Source organism: Asterias amurensis, chromosome 6 (genome assembly GCF_032118995.1).
Source record: "Asterias amurensis chromosome 6, ASM3211899v1".
NCBI classification, from domain to species: Eukaryota; Metazoa; Echinodermata; class Asteroidea; order Forcipulatida; family Asteriidae; genus Asterias; species Asterias amurensis.
The window spans coordinates 19,826,037-19,843,244 of NC_092653.1; the positions used below are offsets into that span (position 1 = coordinate 19,826,037).

Sequence of the window (17,208 nt, forward strand, 5' to 3'; positions counted from 1 at the left end):
CGCGGTAAATCAAAGTTGGGGATCGAAAATATGTGTTGTCGAAAACATACCAGACGGTAGAAGATGGCGTGTGGCTGAACATGTGGCTGAACAACAACTACAAGTAAAGTTCAATTTCATAAACTAACTCTTGCCATACTACTAGTACTACACTACAACGTTACACTTATAGTACAGCAGCTTTCAATTCAGGGACAAATCTACCAGCTACGTTGTAATTATGATGCTAGTCCTCGTGTTATAATGAAACGCAAGACAACGGAAGTTGTTCGAAGTTGTTCAACACCATTACCGACCGGGCGAGTCGTGTCCGGCTCACCCGTCCGGCAGCGCATTCAGACCCCTTACAATCATAGCTAATACACACCACGCTTCCGACACTGCTATAAAGCACGTATTACAGTACATGTCCATACAGCTAGCGTACAGCGTACACACACACGCATGCATGCATGGACGTGGCATGATTGCTTGCAGTAATACGTCATTCTCAATCGCGCCTGTGATTGGCCAATGTTTAGAATGACACGCCCACATCATGAATACCCTTTTATCGGAATTCCGATAAAGCTTTACAAACCCATCAAGGCTGTTGTTTGAGCTACGTGTGCGAGGTTGAACGTAGAAAGACACGACCGTACTCACGACTATGCTATACTGTTCTCGCTGTACAATGTATGGTAATGTACATTTGTGTATGCACTGCATGCGTGTGCAGCGAACCAGGCCGGGGAACAGTACGTCAACAGCCTTGATCAAGGCTAGTTTGATCCCATCCTTGTCCATAATTCTCATGCCGTTTGGAAGTGAATGATTTTTTATAAATATTCTCCATTTAATCTTTTCAACAAATGAGTCACCTGTCAGAAGGATTTTTAGAAAGTCTGGTAACAACATCGACCAGTAGTTGACACATGGTCGCCTGCGAAACATCAATCTGTGAGTTACTTCATTCATGCAATGCAAATTCGTGAGATTTGTTTTGGTTTTGTCCTGGCACCCAGCCTCTTCGACCCTGCGCGGCAATGAATGAACCAATCCGGAGAACCATGCTTAGTAAAACTCGAAAGTAACCCGACCAAAAAGGGCGGATCGAATGGCAGGTGGGCGGGCAAGGGGCAATGAGTGAACCAATCCGGAGAATCATCTGCGAAACACTGTCCAATGAGTCGCCTGTCAGAAGGATTTCTAGGAAGTCTGGTAACAACATCGACCAGTGGTTGACACACGGTCGCCGCCCAAACTTCCTCCAATCAGATGACTCGTAAGTGGGAGTTTGGGTCAGGGTTTTGTAGACTTGCAATCGACGGACATGTGTATATGACTGTGACTTAGACTCCATCTTGGTTATAAATATTTAAACTTTTCATTTTCTTGTTCCAGAGATTGATTGGCAAGCAGTTTGGAACTGAAAGTAACATCAGTTTCTACATTCTGGGGATCCTCCAATAATCATCTCTACAAATGATTCAGTTGATCACATATTAATGAACCTGAGCTTTTTGTGCCAAACATTCCTTTTAATTCAGTGTGGCGGATGCTCTTTTTAATTTTGGGAACTTGACATTAATGAGAATGGCATCTGCATGTACCAGACTAAGTTGTGTGGTGAACAGTGCCTGTAAACAACTAACAATATTGCCAATAGCACGTGGATTGTTAGAAACTCCTGTCAAGGGAAAGACCCGTGTTGCCTGTGGTGTCAGGACAAACACATCTTGGCCTTTTCCGGAGGGGAATATATCAATAAATACAAAAATCATTGATAAAACAAACAGCAAACAGGAATTAAGAAGGAATATCTCCAATGTTGGCAGTTCATCTGACAATTGTCTTACAGTTGGAAATGGCAAGCTTTTACAATGTGCCAAGAAAGCTGCACTGTGGATGAACATGACTTGTAATCAGAGTGATCAACACAATACAAATGGGACAAGCTCACCACAGGTTCAATCCCAGCCAGCTACATGTGCATCTGATAACAACCTTCATGTTAGTGGTGATTTGCTCATCAATAATACCAGACAGGCAGAAGATCAAAATCAGAGCAGGTTTGTTAGCAAACCTGCAAGGAAACTCGTAAGGTCAGGCAACCAACCGAAAATGTAAGTATCAGATTTGTATACTGTGTTTGTATCTGATCATCTTGCATCTATTGGAATGGAATCTCTGTGTAATCCGTTTACACATGAGCTCTGACCTTTTTGTATACCTGTTGATCCAAACCCTGAAACCAGTATTTAGAAAACAATTTTTTTTCTTATTTTTTTTCTTATTTTTCTTACCCGCTTGTTGTTCTGTGACTAGAGAGCCATGTTGCCCTTGATCAGTTGTTGATTTGACGGGATCCATGGTGTTTTGTGCACCCTAGGGGAGAAATGGGGTGCCGTTTTTCCCAGGAGGGTGTTCAAAAACCCGTCACAGCACCCAACAATTGTTGTAGTATACAATGGTAACATGATTGGGTGCGTTCGATTAGCTTCTCGGTCCGCCCCTTGTTACTTTTGAATAACTTTGACGTCATTCCAGCCCCAAGTGTTCTGCTTATGGAGTGGGTCACTTGGGGCTGGCCCGAGGTGCATGACGTCACCAGGAGAGGGCGAGTGTGATCGTTCGTTCTCTTCACCATATCCAGTCACCAAATCCATCAACTCTCTGTCTTTTACACATGGTTTTGAGGATTTGTATATTACTCAGTATTTCTTTGACTGTTTTGTTTTCTTCAGAGGTCTTGATCCTAGAACAGGTGTTGTGATTGATATACTTTACGGTATATCACCTTGTCTGTTGGCACTTGAAAGAAAAAGACGGACAGTACACAAGGTGTTTATGAGCTCAAGCTTCATTAGGTCTACAAGACCAGAGGTGCGACAGATCATAGACAAGATAAAGGAGGAGGAGTTATCGGATGTTGTGCAAGAAACTCAGCGTGCAAACCTTGATCAGATTACGAGAGGCAGACCTCATCAGGTGGGTGGATTAACTCTAATACTCAATGTACTATTACATGTAGGCCTATAAGAGGAAAACTGCTGGATTGTACTCACTGTGTCTTAAAGGCAGTGGACACTATTGGTAATTGTCAAAGACCAGTCTTCTCACTTGGTGTATCTCAACATAATGACATATGCATAAAATAACAAACCTGTACAAATTTGAGCTCACTTGGTCGTCGAAGTTGAGAGATAATAATGAAAGAAAAAAACACCCTTGTCACACAAAGTTGTGTGCTTTCAGATGCTTGATTTCAAGACATCAAATTCTAAATCTGAGGTTTGAAATTAAAATTCTTGAAAAATTACTTCTTTCTCAAAAACTACGTTACTTCAGAAGGAGGCGTTTCTTACAATGCTTTATATTATCAACAGCTCTCAATTACTCGTAACCAAGTAAGGTTTTATGCTAATAATTATTTTGAGTAATTACCAATAGTGTCCACTGCCTTTAATATTAATTATCTAATCATATTTCAAAAATGAGTTCCTACATAGTTCATTTTGATGATTTCTTTTTCTCTGTTTTAGGGTATTTGTTTAGAAACAAGTCGCATCTACTTCCAAACTCTACCAGAAGATTCAACAGAAACAAAGCAGAGTCAAGTGCAACCAGTACACCTGGTACTGGACCAAATTAAGGTATAAATAGAAATGGACCTAGACAATTATAACACCTAGTATTGTTGGTATTAAGGTTGTATGGCAATTGGGGAATAACAGTGCGAGAACCCAGTCTTCACTGCGTGGTAATGACCGGGTTGGTGGCTGGCGCTGTTAACGGACTGAGCCAGAGGCGAGGTCTGTTAACAGCGCCAGCCACCAACCAAGGTCATTACCACGCTGTGAAGACCGGGTACGAACACTGTTATTACCATTAATAAATACCTTTTTTAGCGAATTAAACGGCTACAATTGTCCAAATTTTGTGACTTTTCTCCTCGGCGGTACTTACAGACATGTTCAGGGGCCATATTTTAACTTTTGATGGTTCCCATCTCTTTCGTGCGTTAGTCACATTACTGATCTTTGAGACCAGTGACTCTGAAATAATTATCTGTTCGGCGCCTTCACTGGGGTCAAAGGAGGCAAATGATTGGATGATAGCTTTGATTGATACATTTTTTAGCGCGCGTATGCGTAAGTGCGCGAAGTTGCAATGAAACTAACAGGGATATAAATACAGTGCGATACAGTGCAACGTGCAAGGTTTACACAATGATTGCTGATTTAGTGGCCACTTATTCGCTATTTTCCAAAGCCGGTCTTTACAATGTATACCACTGTTTACACTCCCACACGTGACCAGGTTTTGACCAATCAGAGACTTGAAACCGTCCAAGGTATTTATTAATTGTATTTAACAAACAATGAACCAACTGAAAATATTCCAGATACAGGTTAATAATAATAATACAAAGTTCTAACAAACGCACATATCCCACACTAGATCAAGGCACACACAAAAACACAAATTAATGAGCTCTGAACAGTTCAGTCTTCAACAGTTTTTTTTAATGTCATTATTGAGTCAGACTGGCAGATTTCTGGATTGAGTTTGTTTCATAGATAGGGGCCGCTATAACCAAAGGTACCCTGACTAACCACTTTCTTACAGATGGTGGGAGTAAGTGTTGTTGCGTCGTGCAGATTAGGGAGTCGGTTGTCGCGATAATAAATGGAGAGAAGATTGTTGAGGTAGACAGGTGCTGAGGAGTGAAGGCATTTCCAAACAAAGAGCCTTATTTTCAACTTGATTCTGTCATTTGAAATTTGCTAGTTCCAGTGATTAAGTGGGTTGGTGGTTCTGGGTTCGTTGTAGTCTGGCAATGTGACAACCTGTAGGCCCGTAGAGGATGGCATTACAGTAGTCGATGTTTGAGACAACTAGGAACTGGATAACAGTGCGACATGAAGATGTGGTCAGGTATTTGCTTATGTACTTTATTCGACGGAGGTGAAAGTTGCATTTCTTACAAACAACTGATACCTGAGCACTCATGGATAGATGGCGATCGAGTGTTACGCCAAGGTTTCTGCACGTTGAAGATGGATGGACTATTGTTTCACTAATGACGATGTTGGTTGAGCCGAACTTGGTGTGGGGACATTATTTGAAGAAACTCTGTTTTTGTGTCATTCAGTTTGAGAAGGTTTGTGGTCATCCAGTTACGAATTGCACTCATGCACGAAGAGAGGTGATGCTTTGCTCGTTCAAGATCACCGTTGAAATTTGGATTGTAGAAGACGTAGCTGGATGTCATCTGCATATTTATGGTAGTGTATTTCATGGGATGTGATGACGGCTTCAAGTGGTGCAGTATATACATTGAACAATATGGGGCAAAGAACTAACCCTTGTGGGACACCAAACTTCAGATGTGAAGGACACACATAATGCGATCTTGGTCGATAGTGTCAAAAGCTGCGGACAGGTCTAACAGCACAAGAAGGCACGCTTGGTTGACACTCAGAGCAGTAGATATTTCATGATGAACCTTTAGAAGAGTGCTGTCTGTGCTGTGGTGTCTCTTATAGGCCGACTGAAGATCTTCATTGAGGTTATTGATGTTAAAGTGTTCAATGAGCCTCTTGTTTGCTAGTCTTTCAAGGAGCTTTCCAATGAAGGGCAAGTTGGAAACTGGACGATAGTTCGACAGGTGTTCCTTTATATCGAGGTTAGGTTTCTTGAGGATTGGGGTGATGACTGCCTTCTTAAGATGCGTTGGGAAAGTCCTGGTGAGGAATGATGTGTTAAACCAGATTGAGTCGGACTGGAGGGTGAGCTTCAACAGATTGCTTCAAGATGTCTGTTGGAATATTGTCAAGCGAACATGACTTTGATGGACTATCTTTGATGATCTTCAGTAGCTCAATAGGATTTGATGGTCCAAGTTCTGCTAACTGGGTTGAGCATATTATTTTGATATTATCAGGACACTTTACTTTAATTTTTCAGGATCCAATGAATTTGGGTGCAATTTTGCGATCAGCTTACTACCTTGGTGTGGATAGAGTTATAGCTAGCAGGCACAATTGGTAAGATAGCTGTGTAACAAGTTTAATTTTCCTAAAGGCATTGAAGGATCGCACCACAATTTTGTCTCTCCTCTTAGATCTGTGAAATATGTTGTGGTCACCATTGAGCTTCCGGGCACCAATGAGCCATCAGCTATAGGAAATGTACATGACTACAATTTTGTGGGATTTTTCTGTCACATAACATTGTTCAACCCCCCAAAAACAAATTGGTTAATAATTAAATTTAAAGCTAATAATAAAACAATTGAAAATCAAATAAAATCTGGAAACTTAACTACCATAGGACTAATACATGCTGTAGTTGGGTGCTTAGAAGTCTAGATTCTTGAAAAAGCTTGTAGAAATGTCAGCACTTGAGGTTACTGGTGCACCATAACATTAAACTGATAACTGTTTTGTTTTTATTCACTATGACAGTTGCTCATTGACGCCTGTTGTGAGTAAAGCTAGCAGCGGAGTCATGGAAATCATGCCGGTATATGCAACAACGGATGTACTATCATTCCTACAGGTACAGTACTTGACTTTGTCAGTCTCGTCTTATGTCTTACCAGGGTACTTTGCCTGAAATACTGTAGTATGAAGAGAAGCTTGGCTTTAATCCTACAGACTCATGCAGACACTAGGGGCACCTTCTATAACGTCCTACAGATTGGGTGTCAAATCACATGATGGGTTATGGGGTATACTGTTAAGTAGTTTCAACTGCGGACGGAGGTAGCAACTAAACATGCATTGCTGGACAATTACCACTGTAGTTGTTACATTTACACAACGGTGTTCTCCTAAATGGTGTGAAACCATGTCATCATTTGACTGGGCCATGTCAAGATTGTCATTTGCCACGTGTAGCAGGCCCCTTTTCCATTATTAATCTAGTATAGCATTACAATGTACATGGCAGGCATTTGGTATTTCTCGGGGTGACTCAACCAGGTCTATTTCAATGCCTTCATCACACCATGTCAACGAGGACTCCCACCATTGCACTGGAAGACTCTGGTCCAGTAAAATGAAGTTAGAAAAAGGTTTTGAATGGTTGTATTTTTAATGTGGGACATGTTTTTGTGTCCTCATTTAAATGGTCACCAGTAGTTATGTTACTTTTATATAAATAGCCATGTCTATTGGGTTTTAAATGACATCTTTGTAAGCTAGTTTAATATCCTACATGTACACTACAAGTTTGTATACAACCTTGTATGTTGCTGATGAAGATTAGTCTCCCGATGACAAGAGCAGCCTGCTCAGTCTAAACATTGAGACCAATTAATAACACACTCCATGGCATTGGAGTTAATACAAGGAGACCCCTTGATCCACAAGGAGTAGTCCTGACTAATTTTCTGCCTCCCATGGTAGTACATGTAATTAATAAGCAGCTAGAATAGTTCTTTTCAGAATTAAGTTTTCTCTCAAATTCTGAAATACTCTCAAGAACAGATCTAAACAGCAAAGTAGATACGTACATGTACGCTGTGTTAACTCATTAACATGTTAATTCATTAACAGGTTAACTCATTAAAATGTTAACTCATTAACATGTTAACTCATTAACATGTTAACTCATTAACATGTTAACTCATTAACATGTTAACTCATTAACATGTTAAGGGATATGTTGCCTTGGGACGATCGATATGGTCTTTAAAAAGCATTTGTAACCGTCACTTATAAAATGCATATGATTAGAAAGAAATTCTTTAAATAGAATACAATGACCCAAACAAGTATCACTCGAAATTGCATGGTTTTCCTTTTACCTCTTGACTAAAACGGTTGGCCGTTTATGGGAGTCAAATTTTTTACTCTTATAAATGGCGGACCGTGTTAGTTAGTGCAAAGTAGAAGGAAAACCACGCAATTTAGAGGCAAATTTGTGTGGATAATTGTATTCTACTTTTAACTGTTTAATTCATCTTTCTAACCATGTGTTTTTTATAACAAACGGTTACAAATGCTTTTCAAAGACCAACTCGACCGATCCAAGGCAACGTGTTACTTTAACTTATTAGCATGTTAACTCATTACAGAAACAACGAGAGAACGGATGGGAGATTGTTGGTTCTACGAGCGTTTCTTCTCACAATGTATCAAGGCGTGGTTCTAAGATAGCAGCCACTGAGGATTTCACTGTGTGTAAACCAACCACTTTGGTTATAGGTATGTGTTTAATCATGGAGCAAGTGCAATGCTCTATGGTGTAATGATACCACTGTGCTAACTTATGCTTTGCTTCATGATTGGTACATTCTTCAAAAAATAATGACCATAAAAACTAACTGGGTGAGAAACAGTGCAGCAGTTGTTATTATAAACTACTTTCAGAAAGTATTCTCTTTGGTTTGGATAATTGTTTATTATTATTGTTGTTTATGATGGTGCCGCATACTACACGCTCATACCATAAGTAGGTGTGAATGCGCACACAATCCTGTAGCTGGTTCGCGCATGAAACCAACATAATGCAAAGCACGAAGCTGAACACCAATTAAGTTTCTATTTATGGTGATAACTATTTCCAAAGCTAATAAGTCTGGTTCTTACAAATATGACTTAATGCCTTGATTACTGATTATGTGATTCCGGATTGTTTGTGAGTGAATTTCCTGTTTTTGTCTTGATGTTGTTGTAGGTAGTGAAGGTTCTGGATTATCAGCTGGAGTTGAGGATCTGTGTAATGTACTATTGACTATTCCTGCTGGCAGAATATTACATTCTGGCATAGATTCACTCAATGTGTCTGTTGCTACGGGTAAGCCACCACTCTTAAACACTTATGTTTATTGTGCAAAGGAATTAGTGGTAAGGTATCAGTTTTCTTCGAACAGTGTTTATCCTTTGAACCTGGGCTGTTGCTTCTCCAAGCTCTACAGCTGGTGTGACTTAAAGGCATATGGACACTATGGGTAATTACTCAAAACAGGGGTTTCCCTTAACTTTTTTTTTAAATTGCCCGCCGGGCGAGTCAACCAAAATTCTCGATCGCCCGCAGGTTTTTTCACTAGCCCGCATGTATTTATACACACAATTTTCAAAACGAAAAAAAAAAAAAAACGAAAGTGAAGCCCTTTAAAGTGCGTTTTGGAGGATTTTATATCCTAATTTTTACCTTAAATTATCCCTTTTCCATCAACAACAACTTTAATGACATCGTCGTTAGGGGGTCGGTTGATTTGAACATGTATTGAAATCCGTTTGCAACAAAATCTTCATGAATCAACGATCAGTCAACAACGCACATCGAGAAATAATTCAATGAACTTTGCCCCCGCAATGCCCTCTGTTGGCAAAAGTTGTCCATGTTATTAGAATTCCCCCAAGGCTGTACATTGTGCACAGTCTGCAGGCATTATGCACAACGTGCGGCAATTCTTTACTCCGTTTGTAAACGTGTACTGCATTTGAAGTCTAGTCAAGAAGATCATGACCATGGATTTATTAACAGCCTAGCCATCAACGGCCAATCACAGAGTGTTGGTCAGAATGGACTTTGGACGGCTGTATGTGTTGTGTATGTGCTGTAAACATACGGCATGGACCAGTGGGCGATCGTGTACTGTGAGGATACTCGGCACCATGTGGTTTGTGCATCGTGTTTTCAATTGATTGTACATGTTTTCTGAAACGAACAACAGCAATTCAGGTCCCGATCACGGCCAAATTAAATCTAGCAAGTATCTAGAATTGTCAAACTTACTATTTTAAAAGCTTTAGTAAAAGTTTTCTGTGGGATTTTGCCACTGAACCCTCATTTATATGTGAAAACGAATAATTATTTGACTCGCCCGGCGGGCTAGTGAGAAAAGGTTTTCACTCGCCCGCCGCTATTTTCACTCGCATTTGGCAACCAGGCGACCGCTAATTTCGAAACCTGCAAAATAGTTATTAGCACAAAACCTTACTTGGTCCCATCCGAAACACAAAGCAATTACATAACATATGCTCAAGGACAACAGTGTCAAGGTTGGGTCTGGAACCCACACTCTGCTGATCAGAAACATCAGAGCTTGAGTCTGGTGCTCTTCAATCCACAATGTTATTCTTCAGATGATGTTTTAAAATTGGGAGCATACATGTATGAACATGATGAATGTTTAAGCTAAAACACAATGTTGTATAGTGAATTACTATCTGTTTGACTGGTTGTTACTTTCTCTCATTCTTCAATCTCTTCATACATGTACATGTACACAGGTCTATAATTCTCTTTCTTTGCACTTGATTCTGTTCAGGTATTCTGCTTCAGTCATTGCTCCAAGGTAGACGATGATAATAAGCGGATGATTGTTCAAGAACTTGGTGTATATACGCAGGACAACACAACACGGAACATCATGTCTCTACCATGCTTGACATCATTCCAGGAAGTGTAGGCCTACAAGGTTAATGCTAGGTTTTTTTTTAGAATGACCTGTTTTATGAGTTTTAATACAGTAGCCAAATATATTTCCTATTCAAGGTTTTCCTTCAGTACGTAGAATTTTGTATTTTTTTGTTTGACCCTTTTGTGTACTAACCATTTCCTAGTGACCAGTTGAATTATTCCTTTCTGAAAAGTCATTATTAGAAGGAAGAAAGATTACTATGTAGTACAGCCACATAGTATTTGTCACCAGAGAAGAAACCAACTAAACTTTGATCAAATATCTGTACAAAATAGAAATCCACTTTTGTTGATGGCTGTTTATGGTCTTCATGGATGAAAGCAGAAAACACTCTGAAACCGTTTAATGATTTGCTGGATGAGCTGGAATCAGAGTATGATTTGGAAGCTAGTTAATGAAAAACTGCAAATTGTATTGGCTTTATTTGATATAAATGACACAATTTTAGGCTGAAGAAGATTATTTACTGTTCAATTTTTTTTCATTGTTGTTTTTGTGGAGGGGGTAGGAATTTTTATAGCTCCATGATTTCACAAAGTCAAAATGCCATGATGAAGACGCGACCATATGCGCGGTTGTATGACAAAAAAAATCAACTCTAATTTCAGTTTCAGAAAGTTTACTTTCAAAAACACACGTTTACAAAAATAACTGTTATTATTACACACACTGCTTAGATATTATAACATCTAGGATACCATGGAGTCCATACAAAACTATGTGACAGTATGATCATGAAGGAAGGATTCCTCATGGGTGCATGTCATGAATTCTTATTTACTTTTGTATTTTTTTATGCTGATTAGTCCCACAAAATACACAAAACACTTCATATTTCACACAAAATACAAAAATACACATGAGGCTTTCATCGCTCTGCTTACCATCAGCGAGCACTTGCACACTACAAAATTATATTGGGCCACTAAATTTTGTGCCGGGCCATTAATTCTTTGTTTTGCGTGTTTTTGATTTTGTATTTAGATTTAGCCAAACTGTATTTTGTTTTTCATAACACAATGCCAGCATAAACCAAACTGTTCTGGAACAGGACGTACTGGACACTAGTTCCCCAAGGATAACAAGCGGTGTGCATGAGTTTTTGGGAGTGTTTCTTTTAGGGTTATTAGCAAAAATTCCAAAATGCTGACCTACCAAAAATTGAGAAGAAATCTGAAGTTTAGTTGTATGACAATATATCTGATTTAGTTTTCAAGAGGCTGAGAGACTTCATAATACTTTTTGAGTATTTTTGAATTTTTAGCATTTACCATTGTTTGCTATAGGAGTTGTGCACCCTTACCTGGTAGGTCTGCTGCCCTCTAGTGGCAGAACTTTTAAAAAGTCTCCCATTGAATTTCAACCCTCGCAGTTGGGCCGTTTTCTGCAGCAATCTTTACAGTTTTCTTTACATGGATGGGTTAAGCAAAACGGCCTCAGCGTTCTTGCACTTTCTAATTTCCAGAATTCCATAACCTTTACATCAAGCATTCCCTTACTTTTCCATGACTTTTCCCAGACATCAAGTACTTACTACCTTACACATGTATGTGTTTTTCTGGGCATTAAATTTAATACCAATTGATTTGTCAACCTTTTCTACTTTGGAAGTTTTGTCTTTGACAGTGGTCTGAGACTATTCGACTAAAAAATCAATGTTATTTGTCCAGTTGACACTTCAATCCCTACTTTAGCTGACTCTTGTAGGTTCTTAGTTTCATTCTGAAGTCTAGTTCTCTTTGCTTTAAGTTTTTTTTCTTCTAGCATTCCCTTCCTCTTGTTGTCATTCTTGGCCTTCACCATGTTCATCTTTACATTTCTGTGCATCAGTGCAGGCACGGTGCTTTGCATTACGAGCTGCAGACACCCACTAGCAAGGATTTCTCAATGGTAATGATCTGAAGACTCTTGATCCGCTAAGTTCTGCATATACTGTAGATCTTACGATGTTGGCAATGGGTATTGTTGATCGTCAACGGCTTGATTGATTGTGATTTTGTAGTCACCGCAGAGTCAAACGGTTTTGTCGGCCTTGGGCACAACAACTACTGGTGTTGCCCAATCACTAATAATATTGGCATTGAAAAACATGCCCGCTCTCTCCATGTATGCTTCCAATGTAACCCGTGGACACCGCCATGTTGCGTGACCCTTCACCCGTATTAGCATACATTCACAAAAGTTCTCCAACCGAGCATGTGTGGAACGATGCGTCGCTGGTTGTACTGTGTTAGCACAAACACCGGTGCTGAGTTAGTCCGCTCAATAAACACTGATAATTTGCAGTTTTGGCCGGTGTAACAAATCCACCTAAAATCTGGCTGTACTAAGGCTATACTAGCTTAAGGTGATCTTGACGAATATATACCGTATGAAATCCCTTCTTCGTCGCCAATGTAATGTCTAAGGACACTAAATAAGTAAAACATGTAGTGACATACTTGCCAGTATCATGAGTGCTGTATTACAGCAATGCAGTGTGCATGCTCAACCTCTGCTCATTAGCATATACACATTAACATAATGTAGGAATACATTACAACACCTTTCGGTCATCTGTACTCATCTTATTCTCAATCATGGCAAGCATATGGTTGTTGTCCAAATCATGTGGTCTTCTGGCTTCTTTTAGAATGTTAAAGCTACATGTATGCTTTACTAGATGAACGAGCCCACAGAACCGACTATACATACAGATGTTCAGCAGTTAAATCTAAAAACTAGAGTTTTACCAGAACTTGATAAGAGTTCTACTCCTCTTGGTGCAAATGCTCTTGTGTTCTTCTTTCTTGGCTGCTTTCCATTATCTTTACACACTGCACTCATCAGGTATACATTGATCATTTCCCGTCTGGAGATCCTCGTCACTGCCACAGTAAAAGCACAGGGAAGGCGCTTTAATTGGGTCGTCACATGTGAGTTTGTCATTCACATGAACCACATTGAAGGTAGGATCATCATCACTGTGTAGCAAACAGGTAGGGGCCTACCACAAGAATACAAACAGCATATTGTTCTTGCTCTAGTTGATGTCTTTACTCAGATTTCAGTAAACGCACCGTCACCAGACCAATTCAAATCAGGTCAATTACAATCTTCAATCAGTTTCAAATCGTGTCTGTTGTGTTGCACTAGCATTGACTCGGGAGATGGCTGAACTGAGTAAAAAAGTCCAACGGTACATTTTTTCTAGAAGAAACACTTGGTTCAATCCATAGTTTAATGATTTTAAAGTTTTTGTGATGTATTTTGTAAGTTTTAGTATTTTTTGTTATAATGAATCCAACTGTATGTGGTTGCAAATAAAATGAACTTTACCTTACCTTTACCACATTAGTTCACCATCATTCCTTTCAAACTGGGAAAGTCGTCAGGAGATAATCAAATTGTTCACCAACGTCAAAAGTCCCCCGCCTCTCTTGTTGTTTCTGTCACGCCGATGTATGAAGAAGTCTTAAAGGATAGTTCATCGTCGAGAACGTGCTGGTGTAAGCAGGTTTCCCATAAGCAAACGACTTGGAAGTTATTGCTTAAGATGTTGGCATGTTTAGCTGATTTGTAGTCGACCATCTTGTTTTTTAAACTCCGAACATTCTGGTAGTAAAGGGCACCATTTGATGACTTTGAGGATTCGTTTTAGGGCCTGGATTAAGTTCAATAACCCCAGCTAGCAATGGTAGGAATACTCAAATGCAAAAAGTGGCAAGATGGTTTAGGATATAGTAAAACATGATTGCCAATGTTCCTGCAGTTTGATGAGCTCATAATGAGTGAACAGATTACAACAACAATGACAGTCATGAGGTAATATTAATAATAACTTATTGAACTTACATTGCGCTCTCTACAGGACCAGCCTGTTTGAGAGCGCATAACAATTAAACACAATTCCAGTTAAAAAAAAATTAAATTATGAAAATTAATCCATTCGAAAACAATCAAATGTAAAAATCCATTAAAAAGTTACAGCAAATAACAATCAGTGAAAATTACATCAAACATTTACAAGCAAATTGCACAAAGATCATAAAAACTGTCACCCACACATTATAAAAGTGTAATTACTGATCGTAAGCCTCCCTAAACAAGTGGGTCTTTAATTTGGCCATGAAGGACCCCAGCAAAATACCTCCCCGTAAACAAGGCGGTAGTGCATTCCACAACTTTGGAGCAACAGACAGTGAGAAGATCACAAACATAGTCAAGAGCTTAACAATGTATACATTTAAAAACAAGCAATAACAATTTAAAATAAATGTGAACTTTAATTGGCAGCCAATGCAGTTCCTTCAGGATAGGGGTTATATGACAAAATCTGTTTGTATTTCCAACTAGCCTTGCAGCAGCGTTCTGAACTCTTTGTAAGTGGAAGACTATAAAACAAGCCGTTACAATAATGGAGACGGCTGTGATGAAGGCATGAATTAAGATAATAAGAGAATTGTGAGATAAATGTTTACTTATGTGCTTTATATTATGGAGATAGTAAAAACTAGTATAGAGCAGACTTTAGTAATATGAAAACGCAGACTTCATCTTTGAGCTTGCTTTCCCCTTGGCTTTGGGTTTCTTTCAGTAGGTTGTTTAATGGTCGTGTGATGCGAGAAAAGTCCTGGATGTAACTGCAGTAGTAGCCCAGTAGTCCAAGTAACTTCCTGACATCTCCAACAGTCTCTGGTCGCTTTTCGCTGAGGGACCGAACAGCAGATATGTCAGATGGATCAAGTCGATGACCTTCTGCTGATACCAGTCGACCTAGGTAGCAGACTTCACTTTGAAAGAACTCGCACTTGTTGGGTCTTAACTTTACACCATGCTTCTGTGACTGCTTCAGGACCTGCCGTAGATGAACAAGGTGGGCTTGAAAGTTGTCGCTAAACACCAAAACATCGTCAAGGTAGGTCATGGCAATTTCACCATTGAGTCCATCAAGGCAAGTCTCCATAAATCGCTGGAAAACTGCTGGTGCATTTGTCAACCCAAATGGAATCCTGACCCATTCGTAAAGTCCCCAAGGTGTGATGAAAGCTGTGAGTGGACAACTTTGTTCTGATATAAAACCCTGGTGATATGCTTTACCTTGGTCGAGGGTAAACCATTGGTTGCCGCCTAGGCTTTCCAACACATCCTTGATTCGAGGGATTGGCTGACGATCAGGAATAGTTTTCTGGTTTAACTCTCTGTAGTCAACACAGAGTCTGAGACTTCCATCTTTTTTTCCGAACACACACTACTGTTGATGAGTATGGAGAATAAGACTTCTTGATCCGTCACGGCTGATCAGGTCTGCCAGGTACGTCCAGACTTCCTGGTACAGTGGGCGGGGCATTGACATGTACGTGTTTCTGACGGGTTCCTCATCACGTAGCCGAATCTCCATCTTCAAGTCAGGGACACGTCCCAGATCCGAGTCATCTTTAGCAAAAGCGGCTGACTCCTCTCAAAGAAGCTTCTCAGCAGCAGACTTCTGTGAATTGTTTACATTTTTTGTTTGCAGCACTCGCATTGCAAACTATTACCCCAGTAGTTAACTTACCCCATTTTACCCCCCCCCCTCCCCTTATTAATTGACTTAATTAAACTCCCTTCTGCTCATCTGAAAACAAATCATTGCCCCAGAACAAAGAATTGTTGAAAAAATCATACAGAAAAAAATATTAAGAAAATGAATTCCCTGCATGCTAATCTGAAGAAAAAAGATCAATTAGTCTCTGGCTCACCAGAAAAAAAGAAAGTCGCAAGGCAGGCAAATCACTGGTAGTGGTGGGTCACAAACATTAATCCAGTACAAGCCTTGGACACCAGCGCAATAACCAGGAGAAAAACATAGACTGTAATCTGTAGCAATCTACGGTACATCTTGGTCCGATGAGGTTTGTCACCTTCTGATGTTGTCTGGGTGTGATGTGGTATATGGAAGTAATGGGTCGGGGGTCTCGATCCTGCTGGTGTGGTTGGGACTGTCTTTCTCTCCTGGCTACTCCCTGTCCCGCGGACATAACCCTGAACCATTTCCCTGGTGTGTACGGTCTCTGCTTCTCAGACATCCACGAGCAAAGTGTTCTGATCACCCACACTTGAAGCAGTGGTGACAGTCAGAGCCGACTCCCGTTTCTTGACACTTGTGGCATCCTTAAAGAACTCGGGATGAAAGTATCAAATCGTGATGGTTGCTGTTGTGGTGTCTTCTGGAATGATTCTTGGAGTGCTGCTACTTGGCCTTTCAATGAACTCAGCTCTGCAATCCCTGCTTTCAGCTCTGCAATCTCTGTCATCAGTAGCCCTGGTTTCGCTGGCATGGTCTGTTTGTCCTTTACTTCAGACTTCATTCACGGTGGTTGCTTTGTTTTGGGTGAGTTTCTGCCGTCTTTCTTCTTCCAGGCTGGAGAACACATTAATCTTTTCAAAGAGCAATTCATCAGATGTCTTTGGTTCATCCAGGTAGGGTCAGAGTTCTGTCTTTATGGCATCGCTCCTCAAGCCAGTCAATATGGTATGGCAAAACATCTCCGGCACCAGGTGTGGATTGTAGCTGGAATCTGGAATCACTTTCCTGGCTAGCAAACAGGACTGGCCTGGGCTGACTCCCTATCTCCCTATCAGCGGGGAGAGTTGTTAATAGAGATCTGTCGCATCTCTCTCCTGGTAGTGCGATCTTATAATTCGCTGCGTCCTTCCAGGTAGAGGTCCAAGACAGGAACCTTGTGGTATACCACAGGTAACATCAAACTTTTCCGAACTGGTTTCCTCTATCACTACACATTGACTCCTGCCAGTTAAATATG

At 40.2% G+C, this 17,208-nt stretch overlaps 1 protein-coding gene across 2 annotated transcripts; it reads left to right on the forward strand.

The window, feature by feature from the left end:
• The first annotated feature begins 1,310 nt into the window (after positions 1–1,310).
• LOC139937958 (rRNA methyltransferase 1, mitochondrial-like) lies at positions 1,311–13,125 on the forward strand. 2 transcript variants are annotated; one of them, XM_071933266.1, is made up of 8 exons: positions 1,311–2,105; positions 2,727–2,970; positions 3,525–3,635; positions 5,953–6,032; positions 6,453–6,546; positions 8,069–8,198; positions 8,671–8,790; positions 10,271–13,125. In XM_071933266.1, exons 1-8 carry the CDS (start codon positions 1,570–1,572, stop codon positions 10,306–10,308), a joined length of 1,353 nt encoding a protein of 450 aa, XP_071789367.1. In that variant the 5' UTR covers positions 1,311–1,569; the 3' UTR covers positions 10,309–13,125. The 2 variants fall into 2 exon arrangements, with proteins under 2 accessions (XP_071789367.1, XP_071789368.1); XM_071933267.1 differs by having other exon boundaries at positions 1,311–2,084.
• Positions 13,126–17,208: the final 4,083 nt, after the last annotated feature.

Coding starts and splice junctions, on each gene's coding strand:
- LOC139937958 (XM_071933266.1), top strand. CDS start 1,570: ATGAGAATGGCATCTGCATGTACCAGACTAAGTTGTGTGGTGAACAGT. Junction 2,971..3,524: donor CGAGAGGCAGACCTCATCAG/GTGGGTGGATTA, acceptor TCTCTGTTTTAG/GGTATTTGTTTAGAAACAAG. Junction 3,636..5,952: donor TGGTACTGGACCAAATTAAG/GTATAAATAGAA, acceptor TTAATTTTTCAG/GATCCAATGAATTTGGGTGC.